The 18,268-nt window shown below is 47.4% G+C and overlaps 1 protein-coding gene across 25 annotated transcripts in view; it reads left to right on the forward strand.

Moving 5' to 3' along the window:
- Positions 1–4,474: 4,474 nt before the first annotated feature.
- The window catches only part of MAPK8IP3 (mitogen-activated protein kinase 8 interacting protein 3), a 63,965-nt gene continuing 50,171 nt past the window's right edge, over positions 4,475–18,268 (forward strand). For 24 of the 25 annotated variants that reach the window (XM_064153360.1, XM_064153371.1, XM_064153361.1 and 21 more), the window contains exon 1: positions 4,475–4,879. In XM_064153360.1, the coding sequence (XP_064009430.1) occupies positions 4,562–4,879 (318 nt within the window). In that variant the 5' untranslated portion in view covers positions 4,475–4,561. The remainder of the gene's footprint in view (positions 4,880–18,268) is intronic. The other variant, XM_064153385.1, reaches the window with a different exon arrangement.

Consider the following 18,268-nt stretch of genomic DNA (forward strand, 5'->3'; position numbering starts at 1 on the left):
CCAGCTGGATAGCAGCATGGGGATTTTGGCCACAAAGATGTGTGAAACATGACATGAACTTGAAACAAGTCCATGAACTTCTGCTCCACAGGGAGAAAAAATTTTAAAAAAGAATCCTGCAGGGAAGCAGAATTGCAGCAGTGAGGATTCTGTGTGATAACAGACAGTGAAAAGGAGAGGGCACCTGACAGAAAGCTCATGCCATCAGGGCCTTGGCATCTGGAATGTCCTCATTTCACTGTCAGGACAACGTGGATGACATTTCTTCCCTCCTGATTTCACAGTGGCTTTTGCTACACATGGCTAATGAGATGCTCCCAAAACCATGTGCTCTTTTTCATGGCAGGCCTTTGCTAATGCAGAAGTTCATACTTTGTCATATGACACCCAAACAGGAAAAAACCCAGCAAGATGACAAATCTCTGGCAGAGCCACAGGACAGAAGCAAGAGTCCCAATTTATCTAGCCAGGCTGCTGCTTTGTTTTAAGCAAATGAAGGCATAAAGGTCTGCAAGTTCTGCAGTGTGATGCAAAGGTTCCCTCACTCATAAGCCCAGGGCTCCGATGCCAACACCCCCATCCTAGGCTCATCATTGCACTATCACAAAGGTGAAATGGCTGCAGACTAGTTTTTAAATAAAGTATTCCACCTCTCCCAAATCCTTCTGATCCTCCTTTGGCAGTGTTCCAAGCTTTCATATTGGATGAATCATTTCCCTTGAAGTTATTTTTGCTTTCCTTCAGAAGCCTCACTCATCTCTGAAGAGAAAGAAAGGTCAGAGAACCTTTACATCTTTAGGTGTTAAAGACACATTTCTCTGGGTCATGAGTGGATGGATCAGGCATATCACCCCGATTTTCCAGGGCCTGCAGGGAAGGCTCTGACGGGCTAGTACCTGTGTCACCAGAGGGACTGCAGCCATGCAATACCTGGTGTCTGCCACAAGGGGGAAGACTATTGTAGAAGAGCGCGATGGTGAGAGCCGGGAGCCAAGGAGAAGTCGCTGGATGTCCTGAAACTGCCGCGAAGATAAGATGTACCCTTACTCGAGAGGAAACTGCCTCCAGCTCCACACTAATCTCACTTTCTGCAAACTGTTAAAGGTCACAAAATATTAAGAAGTAGCAGGTTAAGAGGCATTGAAAGGCAGCTCATGCACCTCTAAGCAAAATTTGGCATATGCTGACTCCAAAGCATCCTTTCTTTAATGCTAATCAGCAACAAACAAACAAACAAACAAACAAACAAACTTTGCTTTTGTAAAGGTTATGGCTGTAAGAAACGATCTTAAGCAGCCTACTGCAAAACCTTAAGTGAAACACTGTGGAAACATCATGAACAGGAGTCACATCAGTGAGGCTCAGGAACCAGTAAGATAATAGGTTGGAATTAGAGAAGAGTAGATTTAAATTGGATGTTAGGAGAAAGTTCTTTACAATGAGGGCGACTGAGCACTAGAACAGGTTCCCCGGAGAGGTGGTTGAGGGTCCATCCCTGGAGATATTCAAGGTGAGGCTCGAATAGGCTCTGGCTGACCTGATCTAATTGAGGATGTCCGTGCTCACTGCAGGGGGGGGTGCATTGGATGGCCTTTGGAGGTCCCCTCCCAACCCGGGTGACTCTATGATTACTGTCCTGAGAAGGAAGCTGCCTAATAGATTTTAATTCTATTTTTAAAAATACAACCTATTGCCTATAATGCTTGTTCCTAGACAGAGGAATGCAAGGAGGAATGGAAGAAAGGGGATGGCAAAAGTTCAGGACTGAGCAAATCAGCTTTTCTGCCACAGGCCCTGTGATAAAGAAAACAGTTACAGAGAGAGGCAACCATCTAGTTTTATGCACAAAAGCCTCCTCTGAGCCACCTACAGACAAGAAGTGGCTCAGAAAAGCGATGCCGTTCAGAGTGCTGACTCAGTCCTCTGGAAGGCTGCAAACGCGGCGGTTGGCAGGCGGCTTGCGGCTGCGCTGCCCTGCGCCGTACCGGGAGAGCTGCGCTGCGAGGTTTCACCGAGCGCTGCTGTCGCCCTCTTCTGGCCAATACCAGCTGCTGCTACCGCGGGCACCCCTGCGCCGCAAAAGCGGCGCTCAGCCCAGCAGGCCCGAGATGGCAAAGCTGCCGTGCACCACAGACCGCTTCTTTGACTTCTTCCTGGAAGCCCAGCTGCTTCATGCCCGCTTTAGCTAGGACACCGACTGCAAGGGCTGAAACAAAACCAAGCGTACAAGCAAAGTAATAAAATACGACATAACTTTTCTTTCACTCCATATAAACAACTGATGGGTCTCTCACAGACGTACAGAAGCTTGCTGTGGACGGTCAAGGAACAAATACTGAGCTGTTTTCTTTCTTTTTATTCCTGTATGCAATGACAAAATGCACCAAATTTAGCCTGGAGTTCTCTGTCTCAATTTTATGGTTTAACTGCACGGGGTTAAGGAGGTGTGTGTGTGGGTGTAATTTACATGCAAGCTACTGAAATAAAGGACAGGACAGGGACTCTCAGTGAATCTGCCAATAGATGGCACAGAAGAGTAAAACAATCTCACGAAAGACCCCAAACACGTAGTAATGTCAAATAAATGAGACAAGTCTTCTCTAGCCTGCTGCTCCATCATTGCTAGCCTTCCAGTGGGCAGCGTGGGCACCAACGGGCAGGTAATCTCTGCTGGCTTTGTAAGTTCTGGAGCACAGCTATGGGGTGCTAGTTGACTCAAGCTTTGCTCTAGACTGTGCCTTGAACATATATATGACTTTAATATTGTCTCCTATCTATTAGGTCTCTTGTATTCTCCCAAATTCCACTGATCTCAACCTGAATTTGTCAGTGTTCAGTCACTCTGATTTTCATTTGTGTGATTACCTGGTTCCCATGCCTGTGCATCGACACGTGCATCATCCTAACATTCGCCTTGACTGTAAATTCGTTCCAAAACTGCAGAGATTTTGTCACCTCCTGAAGCTCTCAGAAGTCCTGGGTTTAGTCCTTTCTTAAAAATGAAGTAGTGTTAGGTCTTTCTCCCACCCTTGTTCTCCTGGTTGTTTTTTTTTCTGATTCCATAGCTTCAAATAGCTATCCTAAAGAGTCTCTCCTGGTACATGTTTACTCTTGTTTATTTGGATTTTTTAGTGCCAAGATCTCAGTCTCAGGGACTCCTCTTAAGTATTGTGGACAGCCCTTTGAGTTTAATGCTTAACTTAATAAAGCCTGTGTCAGTATTTGCATTGTTTCCAAGTGACTGCCTTATGTGAGAGAAAACAGTGAAACGTGGTCTGAGACAAGCTGTGCTAAACCCTCTTGAAAAGAAAAGACAGTGGAGTCTTTGTGATCTCTTCAGTCAGAAAGTCAGGTAGATGATAGCTGGGCAATGTGTTCAGGCAGGCAAATGATTCTGTCAGGAGTTAGACTTCATTTTTGGAACGAATTGGATGTTTCTTCCAAAAGCAGAGGAAATAGGAGCATTAATAGGCAATCAGTTAACGTATTTTGCCACATCCCTCTCATGGCTCTGTATTTTCTTACTGACAAGACAATGCCTTCCCTCAGGCTGGTGAGCTTCCCAGAGCCTCTCCCACTGCCAAGCTCTGAAACATCTTTTTGCTGTTGATGCTTTCAGAGGCTGTCACCAGATGTGTGCTGCTCATCATCGAGGCTGAAGAGCTGGCAGAGGGGAAAATGCCCAGTGAGCAGGGGAGGAGGAGGGTTTACAGTCGCAGGAAGACTCACACTTGACCAACCTTCGGATTAAACAACATCCAGTTTAAATAATGCTTCTTAGTTGATGGAGAAATTAAAAGTGCGAATAGAAACAGGCTCGTTTGTGACTTGCAGAGCACTTACTCCGAGGGCCTCTCCAGTTTGCAGCGTCTTAACGTGTCCAGGACCGGGGCAACTTTCTCTCCCTGAGTCCTTTGGTTTGGGGTCCACATAAGGAAGTGGTTCCCCAGGTTTGAATCTCAGTAAGGATGAACCGAACAGAGCATAACCCAGAGCTAGATTTGTCCACTCTTTTCTGTGGGTCTGAGAAGATGGCTTCTGTGGGTCGCAGCGCCGCTTGCGGCTCGCCTCCAGGTGCCGTATTTCCTCGGTGCTGTCGGTACCTCTGCCGCATGGTGCTCCGTAAGGCCGGGCACACCGTGAGCAGCCCCCGCGCTGGATGGAGGCCTGGGTGCAGCGAGCACCCCAGCGCCACCGCGGCTCTGCTTGCAGCTTCTAGCGGCAGCAGCCGCCCACGGGGGGGTGTATGCGTGAGAAGGGCTCCGGTGGGCAGGTGCTGGGCAGGGTGGGGTGGTTTGCGTCTCCTAGGGGGAACGATGTTGGTCGTGCCGAGGGCTGCTCCCAGCGTGGTCAACGCACAGTCCCCACTTCCATCGCTCGATCGTGCTCGGCTGGGCGCCCGGGCTCCCGGGGCGGTGCCGCCGCGCTCCGCCCCAGCCGGTCCCCGCGGCCAGTGACGCGACGGGCGGGGCGGAGCAGGGCAGAGCCTGGCGCCGGCGACAGCGACAACGGGCTTAGCAGCGGCTGCCGAGGAGCGGTGCGGGGCTGTCGGGCCGGCAGGATGCTGGAGATCCAGCTGGACGATGGCGGCGTGGGGGGGTACCCGGGCGACGATTACTGCTCGGGGTCGGTGATGTCGGAGCGGGTCTCGGGCCTCGCCAACAGCATCTACCGCGAGTTCGAGCGGTTGATCCACTGCTATGACGAGGAGGTGGTGAAGGAGCTGATGCCGCTGGTGGTGACGGTGCTGGAGAACCTGGACTCGGTGCTCACTGACAACCAGGAGCACGAGGTGGAGCTGGAGCTGCTGCGGGAGGACAACGAGCAGCTGCTCACGCAGTACGAGCGGGAGAAGGCGCTGCGCAAGCAGGCCGAGGAGGTGAGCGCCGCCGCCGCGCGACCATCTTGGCCGCCCGCCGGGCGGGGGCCCCGCGCCGCTGCCGAGGGCGAGCGGGGCCGCGGCGGGGCGAGGCCGCGGGGGCGGCTCGGGCCTGTGGCGGGGCGCTGCGATCGGCCCTCTCGGCAGGCCCGGGGCGGGGCGGCGGGGAGCCCCGGGGCAGCTACCGGCGGTACCTTCTAGAAAGGATGCGCGGGCGGCCGGCCCGGGTGCGGGCCCGGGCCCTGCGAGACGTGTCCGCTCCTGCGGCGGGGATGCCACCGAGCGCCTCCGCGGGATCTCCTCCCGTGACCCGGGCAGGCCGCAGGCCCGGCGTCTCCCGCAGCAGCGCGGCTCCGGGCGGACAGGTGCCGCTGCGGCTGATGCGCCCCGGTAACGCAGGAGAGGTGGCGGTGGGGCAAGAAAACCCAAGCCAAAACAGCTGCCGTTGTGTGGATTTGAAGGATTCGCTTTGGACTGCCATCCGCACGGGCAAGACTTGGCCTTTATGCTGGTTAGTGGTTTGAAAACGGATAACGGGTGTGCAGCCGTACAGCTTTGTCAGCGTAAGCATTAAAAGGGCTGTAGTTGTAGCAGTAATTACGGTCAGAGCATAGCATCCCGTTTTCGAAACCTCTTGCCAGCACTGCACGTTGAACCTATAATGAAACAGTTTCCCAAGTTAGTATCTGCAGTTTCCTGGAGTATAGATTTACTCCATGAGAGCCATGTTGGAGCTGCTCAGCTGGGAGGGGGATGTGGAAGTGGACCACGAGAAGAACAAGCTCCTGTGATGGAAAACAACGAAAATCCTTAGGTTACAAATACTCAGATACAGACCAAACAGTGAGGGAAAGTAACTTTGCCCTCTGCTCTCTGTCTTCCTACGTCTGCACCTGTCACTACTGAAATCAAGAGCATCTTTTCAGCCGTGAGTGGGGGCTGTGAACCATAAGGTTTGCTCCTTAGCCTCTTGAAGTGATAGTCTGTGAACTGGGGTAAAGCATTGGTGCTGGAAGGAGTCCATTGCTGCCACATCATCCTTGTCTCACTACACAATTTTTCAGTGTTTTTTTTTATCTTTTAGACTATGAGCAGAAGATGCAAGGTTCAGTGATCTTACTAGGACTCAAGTTGTGATTTGCTAAGGGGGAATTGATGCAGTAGCTTTTGAACTGGGGCACAGTGTAGAGCACCATGCAGTGTTTTTGCTTGATCCGCTCTTGCTGCTTAATCGTGACATGCAAGGATCATGCCAACTTGATGAGGAGGACACTTGAAGTCCATTAGCAATACTGAGAACCAGGCGACTAAAGCTTTGGTCCTGAGTTTTAGTTATGTATTAATGGACTAGTAATCTTTCAGATAATCTTTTAAAATTCTTCTGAATGCATGTAGGGATTGAGAAATGACTGTTGAGTACACTAGACTTGGCTTTCAGAGTGTTGCACAGAGACAGCATTTTGCTGCTTCTGAGGAAAAAAAAAGTGTAAGTATGAGAGAAATAAATGGGGCTCCAGCTGGGAAACGAACTCAAGAACAGAAAGGCACACCAGGCCGAAGATGACCACTCCCAAGTGGAGTTGGAATGGTCATCTTTGGACTGGGATGCATTTATTTTCTCAACTCACTAGACAGGAGATGTGTTTTCTGGAAGCAAATGTCATAAGTACAGTTAGACTCCTGCAGGGAACTTCAGGAATTGGAGCTGGATGCTGTTTGCTGAGTTTTAAAAAGCATTCATCATGATGATGCTCTGTCATCCTTATGCACAGTCTAGTCTAAATGGGGGGAGGGAAATTCTTCAAGGGGAAAGAGCAATGGAGAAGGTCATTTTTATGAGACAAATGATGATTCTACCTCCACATGCCCTCTGTTGCAATATCATAGTATGGAATACATGTCCCTTATTTCCTGTGTGTGACAAAAAGTGCATTATTTATCTGCACTTCTTGCCCATGTGCTGCTTATTGTGCAGTCCATTACATGTTATGAGTGTGGAAATCTTATCTATTGCAGAGAATTCTGCTGTCTAGCAGGTAATTGTAAATGGTCAAAGCCCAGGAAAATTACTCTCCCAGCAGCATGCAGGTTGCTGTTCCGTGGCAGTGTCTGTAGTAACCAGGGAAGGGCTGTCCTATGTTGCGAGTCCTCTCAAGTCTTGGGGCGAGATATTCGCTTTTCATTAGGAGGATCACTTTTAAATGAGAGCAGGATTTGACCCCAGTCCTGATTTCTCTCTGTTTATGAGTACTAGTTGCCGTCACTCAGAGTTGGAGTTTTAGAAATTACCCATTTTTCTCTTCCATCATCACACCAAAAGACCCTGCGTTATAATTACTTGGTATTAGTAATTGAAACCACAAGTGGGCATTGTCCTGCGGAACAGAAATCTAGCTTGTCTTGCTTGTTAGCAGTGCTGCAGAAGCAGCAGATCTTGCTGTTTCATCTTTATGCAGAAGTTGTTCCCCAACAGACTCCATAGGTGTGCTTTGTTAGAGTGAGGCTGTTTCTGTCAGCTTACATTTCACTGTGGCTAAATGCCATAAAGGCAGGTTTTCCTTCTCAGTGCTCTGCTGTCTCTTGCTCTAGGATAATTGAATATATTCTCTTTTAAAGCAGTCTTTGCCAAAAGCAATTTATTGCTTTCTTTTCTAAACTCTTGGGTAGCAGGGTGGCTCCATATTTTTTGCTTGTCCTAAATTAGGACAGCAGAAGCACCGAGGCAAGTGGATTGAAAATAGAAGTTCCTTGAAATGAGGCAATGCTGTCAGTCTCTGTGATTACAGGGCTTAGTGTACAATGCTTGAGTTTTCTATGACCTCCAAGCTACTGAGGATGCAGGCTTGCACCAGATTTTTGGTGGGTTTGCTCTGCTCCGTCTGTTTTGTGTTCTGCATGAGCATAGGATAATCACCTTTTGCATGCTACAATGTTTTACCAGATCACAACATTGTTTAGTTTGATGATCACCTCCTGAGATCATTTAGTCCAACACCTCTTGCTCAAGCAAGATCAGCAGGTCATCAAGAACCACGTCTGATCAGAGTTTGAGCATATCTACACATGGAAACTTTACAGTGTCCCTGAGCAACCTATCCCAGTGTTTGACTACCCTCACAGTAAAAAAAAAGTGCTTCCTTGCGTTCAGCTGAAACTCGGTGTGGTTTAATTTGTGCCCATTGCCTTGTGTCCACAAAAGGATCTGGCTCTCTCAAGGCAGGGACTTAAACACACTGGTAAGATCTTCATGAGCCATCCAGGCTGAACAGCCTCAGCTCTCACGGTCTCTTCCGAGAAGGATGCTCCAGTCCATTTACCACCTTTGTGGCCCTGCTGTCTGTAGTGCTGTGTACTAACACAGGGTCTTTATTTTCGCTGGCTAAGCACTGGTTTTAGTTTGGTGCCTTAAGGGAATGAAGCATATGTGATCACTGTCAGGCAGTTGTCCCCGGTAACTTAGGAAGCTGGTGACTGTGTTAACCATATTTATAGGGGAAAAAAGAAATTAAAAAGATCAGGACTGGTTATAGTATTTTGGTGAGAAGCAAAAGAGGGGAAGGCCAAGTGAAAGTCCTGTCTAGAGGAGGGACAGACAGAGGTTGTCATTGTGCAGATCAGTAGCAGGCAGTAGGGCAGTCAGCACATGGGTCTCAAGCAGACAAATCCATTGTGCAGAGGCCACCTCTTCCTTGTGTGAGCTCAGAAGACATGTTGAGGTAGAGCTGGTGCAGGGAAAGAGTTAGGGGACATCAGCAAGAATCCCAAGGGAAAGCAAGTTTTGTTTTATATAAATCACTTTCTAGTGTTCTGGGTTCTTTCTCTCTTGAAGAAAAGCATCAGGGTGTGCTGTAGATGCTGGTTTCTGCAGAGCCTGCTGGTCACCTTTGGGCACACATTCCCAGATGAGCATCCATGTGTAAATGCACGTAAAAGCCTTCACAGGCAGGAGGCACAGAAGTGTGGGGGTGGTTTACATTAGCATTGCTTCTTGGAGGTCAGAAAAGCAAGGCAGATCTCTGCCAGCTGTGAAGTTGGCCTTCTGACCTCTTCCTGCATGGAAACTGCTTCCAGAGAAATTGTATACATTGCAGGAGAAGATGGTGGCTATCTGAAGAAACAAACTGTGCTAACAGCAAAGTCAGATGATGGATGGCTTTGCAGTGTCACTTAGTGCTCATCAGAGCTTATAATTTGAATATGTCCAAGGATGAAGACTCTGCCACCTGTCTGGGTATCCTGTACCAGGACTTGGTTACCCCCATGGTCAAAAAAGGTTTCCTGATGCTCAGAGAGAATCCCCTGCGTTCCCCTTTGTGCTCATTGCCTCCTGTGCTGTGCCTGGGCACCACTGGAAAGAGCCTGGCTGCTTTCTGCACCTTCCCTTCAGTTATTTATTAACATTGATGGTATCCCCCTGAGTCTTCTCCAGGTGCTTCAGCCCCTTCAGCATTCTTATGGCCCTTCACTGGATTTCCTGCAGTAAGTCCCTGTCTTCCCTGTGCTGGAGAGTGTGATCTGGCCTATGCTGAATAAAGGGAAGGGATCGCCTCCTTGACCTGGCAGCAGTGCCCAATGACAGCATTCAGCTTCTTTGCCACAAGGGCGCATTGCTGCCTCATATGCAACTTGGTGTCCACCAGGATCCCCATTTTTCTGCCAAGCTGCTTTCAGGCTAGGCAACCCCATCAGATACTGGTGTCTGGGGTTGTGCTTTCCTTAGGTACAAGACTGAAAAAGGGTGTGAACTGCAAAAGGCCTTTGCTGGGACTCATGTTTGAGTGACATCTGGGTGTCATCCTTTTCCTCTTCCAAAATTAAGCAACGTCTCTATCTCTGCTGACATGTTGCTGTGAGCATCTCTTCCTCCTCAGAGCTCGCTGTCTGCATTGGTATTTTACCTGATGAGCAGGTTCAATTACCAGTGCTTTATTTTTGTGACATTCTGTTTGAAAATCAGTGGGCAGCATTTTGGGAAGGGGTGATCCTTTGTGAGAGGCACAGACTGTGGTTGTCACAGGTTTCTGTAAGACTGGAGGTACTTGCAGAGCTCTCAAACTGGGTGACAACATTGCAAGTTCACTAGCTCCTATCTGCATTTCAAACAACAGAAAGGCTTTTGAACCCCTCACCCCTTCTCCTTTTTGTTGAAGGATACTTAAGATGTTGCCCCTCCCTCATACACATCCCTTTAAGAGGATGGTGAGAAGAGGGATAAAAGTGATGCTCTGTGCTCCAGCTTCTGATGTTCTCCACTGTGAGCACCTTTCCCGGTTTTGTACCGTTTTTCCTTGTGCTTTCTTTCTCTGTGAAATGAATACCAGCTGGGGAGGGGACTCTCAGTTTCCCCACCCTGAAATCTGACCTGGCAGAGAGCTGATTAGTAGGAGCCTCTGCAGCTTAATGGTGACCTCATAGCGTGGAGGGAGGAGGGCATTTGGGAATAGCAGATAGCAGATAAAGACTTTGCTCATCGTGTGGATCTTCTTCACTACATGCAGTAAAAAGTAACTGGGAAGCGTGAATCACAGGCTTGCTGCATAGCCTTCTGTCTACAAGATCTGTCTCCTTATTCCTCACACTCCTCTTCATCCATTCCTGGATGGCACTGTTCTGGCACATTCCTGGGGGCACTGTCAGCTTTCACTAACAGAAAGAGCAGCAGAATCTGTGTTGTTGTGAGAGGTTTATTCAGTTTACTGAGTCCTCTTTTGCAATTGTCCTGGAGAAACAAATATTTTGCAGAAGAGTACAGTGGTATTTGTAATTATCTTCTCTAGTGAGCATGCAAATGTTAGGTTTCATACTTTAATACTTTCCTCCTTACTTGTTGTAAGGCTCCAAAATACATCCATTTAATTGTTCAGAAGGAAAAAGCAACACAAGTGTGAGACTCTGGAAAGTGGTCCCGTGTTGTCTGGGTGAAACAGGCTTTCAGTCATGGGAATACTAGTTTGTATTTTACCTCATGTCTTTTGTCAGTGGTATCACTTGAACATGATTCAGAATTGATTGCAATAGTGCAACTTTTGTTTAAAACTCAGCAACATATAGTGAAAAAGCAAGCAACTATGCTTCTGGACATGCCTAGTGTTTCAAACTCATATTCAAGTAGACAGCAGTAGTTACAAGAACTCTAAATTTCTCCTCTCCCTCTTAAGTGGTGAAATAAACTTATTGGTAATGACAGCCTCATCACTGCTCTGGCATGTGAGCAGCACATCCATCACATGAAGGGTGGTAATTTGTAGATCCTGAGTGAGCCATTCCTTACAAACAATGCAGCAATAAGACAAAATAGAATCACAAGCCAAAGATTTAACATCGCCTTGTGCATCTCCTGACACAGGACCGGGATTGGTGTTAGTGCAGGCAACAGTGACAGGGAGAATGCTTTCCTCCCCTGAAGACGAACCAGGACCATTTGCCGGGAACTAATTGAGCGATGCCTTTTCTCTGCTCAGATGTGAAGGTCAAAGAGGTGCCTCTGCAGAGTGGAAGGAAGATGTGCTGCAGTTCTAGGTTGGCTCCTGTCCTTCCCCTGCCACCAAGGAAGAGAGTGTCTGCAGAGGTTTCAGAGCAGCAGCACCACTCCTCTCTCCAGATTTTTGTATCGTGGCAGCCTGCCCTTTTCTCTCTGCTCCCTTGATGGTTGGCACGTGACAGGGTGCAGAGCAGGGTGGTAGCAGGGAGGAAACCCAGGCTGGCAGCAGTGCAGCACCCTGAGAGATGTAGAAAATGCTAGTCTGGTCCTGGTTGCTCCCACAGGATCCATTTTGGTGACAGGCTAGGCAGTGCTCCTTCAAGATGCAGGTGAGAGTGGGAGCCTTCTCCAGGTCCCATGAAGGGCACCAAAGACAAACTAAGAGCTAAAAGGCAAGATGTAATGCCTTGGGCTTAGGCAAAGGAAAAAATGCTCTTGGATATGCAAAAGAAGCTTGTCCTGCTCTCTGCTTTTAGGATCTTCTCCCCATAAAAGGTGTGTGTGCAGAATGCTTTTTTTAAAAGGTAAAAGTGATAGATTTTTTTAGCATATTAGAGATGATGTTAGATGAAAAACAGTTGTTATAAAGCTACGTGCTAGCAGTGCTTGATTAGTTATTCTCGTTCTAATAAATGGTATTAAGCCTGCACTGATTAGGTGAAATCAATTTGGAGATTCTTCAGGTTGCAAGTTTGATTAATTTAAAGAAAGGTCACCACATTGATTTGTGACAGGCAGTGGAAACTGACCATGTGATAGGCATTTCTAAATCACTTCTTTATGAGGAATCAGGCTTTCCAAGCATAATACCCATCAGTCCTTGCCATCTGGTAACCCTACTTTATTCTCACTAATCTTGGAAGGAAAAAAATGCATGTCCAAACACAGATCCTTCCTCCAAATCCTCTTTATGTCACTCAGGCTTATGGAACTTAGTGATATTCATAAATATCAGTGTGTGTCAGTAAAAATTGCCCTTAAAGTAAAGTTAATCTGTGTCAGCTCTGTGACCTGTTACTTTATTTAAAGAGAAATTCCAGATAGTATTCTGGATGTTAGTTGATGATTGATGATGATCTGAGGTGATGGCTGGATTTCCTCTCAACAGGGTCACCTGCATAATTGAAACTGTAATCCCTAAATGGGCTGTGAAGACAACCTTTTTTTCTTTTCTTTTTTCTCTTGATGGAATGAAGTAGGATGCTTTGTGGTTGCTTTCTCCTCAAGGACGTTGTTGGGATGTGGCAGGCATGTAAAGGCAGAGCTCAGCAATGAGGTTTTCTAGTGTATTTTTTTCCCAAATGAATACTGTTTATTCATTTTGGTATTCAGGAGTCTTGCCCCTCCCCCCCCAAGCCACTAAACTGAATAATAATTGGTTCTCCACACAGTCATGGAAACATTATACAAAGGATAAAGGCAGAAAGGATCTAGAAATAACTAGCAAAAATATAAACATTCAACTCAATGGAACTGGAAGAGAATGTTCTTGCAGTCAGTATTTTGCTTGCCCACTAGATGGATGTGGGAGGCACTTTTCTGCTTATGGCAGAAGGCAGTTGGTGAATTACAAGAGGCTTTAAGTATTTACTCACAAGAATTATGTCCCGACCTGTGGGGCTAGCTACAGCTTCAGACAGTACCCAAACGCTCTCAGGGAATTCTGTTGATGTCTTGTTAGCTGCTGAGGCTTCTGATTCTTCCCAGGCTTCACAGAATGCTGAGGAAAGGAAGCAGATGATCTCTGACCACTGGCCCCTCTGGACAATCTATGTGTCCCTACCATGGCTCCTCATCTTGCCAGGTGTAGGCAGGATGTCTTTCAATATGCAGTCTCGGCACAATGTCACGCTGACTAAGCAGGCCTATCACTTGGAGGCATTTAAAGCCTGTTCCTGGTAAACTCAAAGTAGGCAGTTTCAAGGCAGTTCATCAGAGCTAACTTATAGCTTAGCAAAGCATGATGCTGTAAAGCATGGCAGGATGCAGGAAGCAGAACACTGCCAGAAGCAGAGAGCAATGGCAGCAGGCAGCAACAAGCAGCAAGCAAGCATAAATACAAGGCCAGAGCACTTTGTGTTACCTTCTCATCTCTTTTGTCAATGTAGCCTGAGGCTAATGGGCCTTTGGACACAGAATAGCCAATCAGAATGGCAATTAGCCAAGCTTGACCATAGTAGGTAACGCCATAGGCTTACGTTACCCAACTTCTGGAAAACAGAGGCCTTGCACGAGGCAGGCACAAGCCAAGAGTATGTACCTTGTTTACCAGCAACAGAACAAGGGGACACAGTCTCAAGTTGTGCCGGAGGAGGTCTAGGCTGGATGTTAGGAGGAAGTTGTTGGCAGAGAGAGTGATTGGCATTGGAAGGGGCTGCCCAGGGAGGTGGTGGAGTTGCCATCCCTGGAGGTGTTCAGGAAAAGACTGGACGAGGCACTTAGTGCCACGGTCTGGTTAATTGGCCAGGGCTGGGTGCTTGGTTGGACTGGATGAGCTTGGAGGTCATGTTTCTATGCTCACCCCTGTGGAGAGGGTAAACAGTGTGGCAGCATCAAAACAAGGTTGCCTGCCTTTCCATCAGCAATCTGCTGTGGAAAGGTTTTCTGTCAGACACATACTGGGTTTCTTCTAAAAGAAAATCATAGGTAGTAATCCTAATTTAAACCAGGAAAACTAAATCGTTTTGGTCTGGTAGCAAGTGGATATTTTCAAGGTGTTTGGCCTAGAGACACAGTAGAGTTTTGCCCTTGTTTTCAGAGCATATCTCAGTTATTTGATCCTGGAATTCTGTGCTTCAGAGGGCTTATCTGCAGCACATTTATGAACAGCATGTCTGAAAGAAGTATATACAAAGTGCTGCAGCACACATATGGGAAAGTACCTTCTCCTTCTCACTTCACCCATCCAAGCAGACGTTTGCACAGAGTTGCCTAGATTGAAAGAGACCTTTGAGATTGTTGGATTGGTTGAGCTAATCCAGAATCCTCTCTATTTTAATTGAGTTGTTAATCACTGTAGAAAACATTGTGCCTTGCAGAAAGTGTTTGAACAATGAGCAACTGAGAGTGTCTGAGCAAATGGAGATGAGTCTTAAGGTGAGGTGTGCAGATGCACAGGACTAGAAGAGGGTGAAAATTGCTGCCTACCCAGGTGTCACATCTCCTGTGCTGAGCTCTGGCTCTCTCTGCTGTAGAACTGCAGTTGAGAAGGCAGGTGTCAGTTTTCAGGAGAGACCTCTCCAGGCTGAAGAGTGGGCAGGCAGAGTGGGTGGTATTCATTGTAGAGCTGCCTGTGGTGGTAAAATCAAGAGGAAGCTGCTGCTGTCAGCATTTAATCTGGCACATATGTTCTCCTCTAGTGTGACTTAAGGGAACTATATAGATTGGTTTTGAGAGCTAAAATCAAAGTGAGTGGTTTCAGAGCTAAGAGGCTTTCCAAGTAACTGATACATTTTTCTCGTTAAACCTTAGGCAGTTCTGTGTTGCATGGTGATGATGGCATCAGCGACTGCCTTGGTCTGGGTCTGCCTTCCTATGCCACTGCATTTCTTTTTGCTAAGCTTCTCCTCAGAAGCTCATGGAATGGATTTTTTGGTTTTAGTGTAATATCCACTGTTTTATATTGGATATAATGAAGTATTTCTGATACCTTAAAAGCTTACAATCATTAAAGTTGGAAAAGACCTCTAAAATCACCAGGTCCAACCACCAACCCAACACTGTCATGCCCACTAAACCATGTCATGAGTTGCCCTGTCTACATGGTTTTTTGAACAGCTCCAGAGATGATGACTCCACCACCTTACAGCAAATAAAGTTTTCCTAATATCCAGCACAAATAGAGGCCATTTTCACTTAGTAAACACAGTACTCAAGATGTGGCCTCACCAGTGCCCAGTACAGGGAGACCAACCACTGCTTTTGCTGGCCACACTATTGCTGATCGAGGCCAGGATACTGGTGGCCTTCTTGGCCACCTGAGCTTTTGCTGGGTCACGTTCAGCTGCTGTCAGCAAGCACCCCCAGGTCTTTCTTTGCTGGTCTTTTCTTTACAGTCACTCTGCCCCAAGCCTGGAGTGTTGATGGGATGGTTGTGACTTGAGATGCAGGACCCAGCTGTTGACCTTGTTAAACCTCATACAACTGACCTCAGATCAGCCAGCCACCCTGGCCAGATCCCTCTGCAGAGCCCTCATATCTCCAAGCAGATAAACATTCCTGTCCAATTTGGTGTTGTCTGCAAACTTACCGAGGGTAAGGCACTCAATTCCCTCACCCAGGTCATTGACACAGATATTAAACAAGACTGGTCCCAGTAGTGAGCCCTGTAGAACACCACTTGTGACCAGCTACAGTCGATTTAACTTCATTTGCTGCAGCTCCCTGCGCTTGGCTGTCCAGAGAGGTTCTTTTTCTCTACATGATCTAAGTTTAACCTTCCAAAATGTAGTTATAAAGCTCATCTGAAGCTTGACTAGAAAAGAAGTTAGCCCTTCCTGCAGTGAGAGAGTTAAATTCCAAGCCCCTGCTGTGGAAGCAGAATTGTACTGTTATGTAAGATCTGATGTCAGCAGACTCTCTCTGCTGAGTATTTCAGAAAAGAATTGCTAGACTGGGGAAAGTTCTGTACAGCTTCAGAAACACCTCAGGATTGCTTCCTGTGAAGATCTGAGGAGCTACCAATACTTTACCTTTTGGATTGTGAACGTGCAGTGTGGTATGACACAGCCTGCTAGAAATATCCTTTCCTTTAAGGTGGAGAGATTCATGCAATGAAGATTTTAAAAAAAGCATTGAGAGAAATCCAGTGGCAGTGACCTCTTCACTTTGGCCTAATGCTTAACAGGCTCTTCTCGCACAACAATTTGTCTTCTTGGGTGTTACAGCTACACAAAGAGTGTGTGGCTTGGTAGCTGTGCACGCACAAAGCTTGTCTTGGATGTAGCAGGTTGGATTTGGTATCAGTTTTATCCATAGTACACCACAGCAACCGAAAGTGAGCTCCAGTAACTGATATTAATTATTGAAATAGAGATTGTTGCACTCTAAAGGATCTGTTTTGTTTCGCTAACCACCTTGTGCTTTTCTGTAGTTTTCTAAATACAAGCTACTTCTCACTGGTTTGAGCCAATTTGATTCTATGTATCAGAGGAGATGGCAGTATTTCCACACCTACTTAAGAAGTGATATTAGTTTTACTTTTTACTGCATTTTCATTTTATTAGAAAAGTGTGAGAGATTTATACATATAGGGGACTGCTAGTACCAGCTGTGTATGTAGCTGCAGTGTGTGTAGTTACAGCACTGGGGACTCTGTTGGTTAGAGTTGAGTTACTCCAGGCTTGATCCCTCCAGACTTCTTACCACATGGTAATTTTTGCACCAAATCTGTAGCCACTTTGTCTGCAGTGTTCTTAGAAAGGCACCCACTCTTCGTTAGAAACTTAGGGCAAGAGCTCTGGAAGGGACTTTCTGAGTCAGCATGCCCAGTCCCTTGGTACTGCAGGCAATTGAGTTATATAATCCAGTTCATAAATGTTCTAAAGCTTTGTCTTAAAACCATTGGTTACATCTCCTGCTTCTGCTCTTACTTTCTTCAGAGGTGCAGCAGAGTTGTTCTTTTTGGCTCATGACCTGGTTTTACTGGTTTGTTCTTGTGCCAGAATTGCCCTTTACTTCAACTGAGATTTCACTCTATCAAATATTTATGTCTTTGCTCTCTCAATTGAAACTGGGCCTCTCCTAACTTGGTTTCCAGTTCCTAGACGATGGAGCCAGACTCCCTGTTTCCTCACAGGAAGAGGCAGGTGGCTGTCCTGCTGGCGTGGAGGTGATCATGTGTCACCAGGCTGACCTCCTGTTCTTCACGGATTCATTCATTCTCCTTTTCCTTGGGCAACGTTTAGCCACATCTGGTGCTTAGGTTGATCTTCCCTGAGAATCATTCTTCTGATTGTCAAGTGGAAAGATTTAACACTCTGCTCCTGAAGCTCTGGCACTGTCAATATCTAACTGTGGCCATTGCTGTACAGGAGTTACAGTAAGCAAGTGTGACTTGCGCACTTGAGAGTCACATACTGCCTGCTGGACGTCTGCTTTGGAACAGAGTAATCTTCCTGAAGTTGCTGTTGAGTAAAATGGCTCCTGTTAGGAGAGTAGAACAAGGTCTTCTCCATGAGTGGTGTGTAAAAGCAGCAGCAAGCCTGATGATGGGGCTGGAAACTTGGTTTTGGGAGGGCTGGGTTTGACTATCCAGGAGTTGGCCTCTTTCTTTGCCATGGCTAAGGCAAAACGGAGGACTACACCGGCAGCCCTGCACTGTCTGTGGGTTCCCTGCAGGGGAAGGTGACCTCCCGTGGGACACTGCAGGCAGCATGAGCTCTTCCCCTGCACACAGGCAGAGCTGTTTGGCGGCAGCTGGCTCTGTGCATTCCTTGCTTCACCCAGCACTGCTCTTGCGCCCAGCACTGCTCTTGCGCCCAGCACTGCTCTTGCGCCCAGCACTGCTCTTGCGCCCAGCACTGCTCTTGCGCCCAGCACTGCTCTTGCGCCCAGCACTGCTCTTGCGCCCAGCACTGCTCTTGCGCCCAGCACTGCTCTTGCGCCCAGCACTGCTCTTGCGCCCAGCCATCTCCTGCAGCCAAGGGCCAAGGACGGGCCGTGGGGCCAAAGCCCTGACACTTCACTCAGAGTGCGATGCCATGGCACATACAGCCACCACAGATTGAAGCTGTGTGTATCTGTGCATCTCTGGCTCTATGCCTGATCTGTCACTGGTTTGATGTGATGATTTCTGATTGTAGACTACTATTTTTAGTCATTTTCTTCCTTTGCAAAAGGCAGTGAAGCAGGAAGCCAAGTGATGTGCATTGTCCTACTGCTTTTCAGCAGAATACTTGTGCTTTTGC

The sequence above is a fragment of the Pogoniulus pusillus genome, chromosome 13, assembly GCF_015220805.1.
Source record: "Pogoniulus pusillus isolate bPogPus1 chromosome 13, bPogPus1.pri, whole genome shotgun sequence".
Classification (NCBI taxonomy): Eukaryota; Metazoa; Chordata; class Aves; order Piciformes; family Lybiidae; genus Pogoniulus; species Pogoniulus pusillus.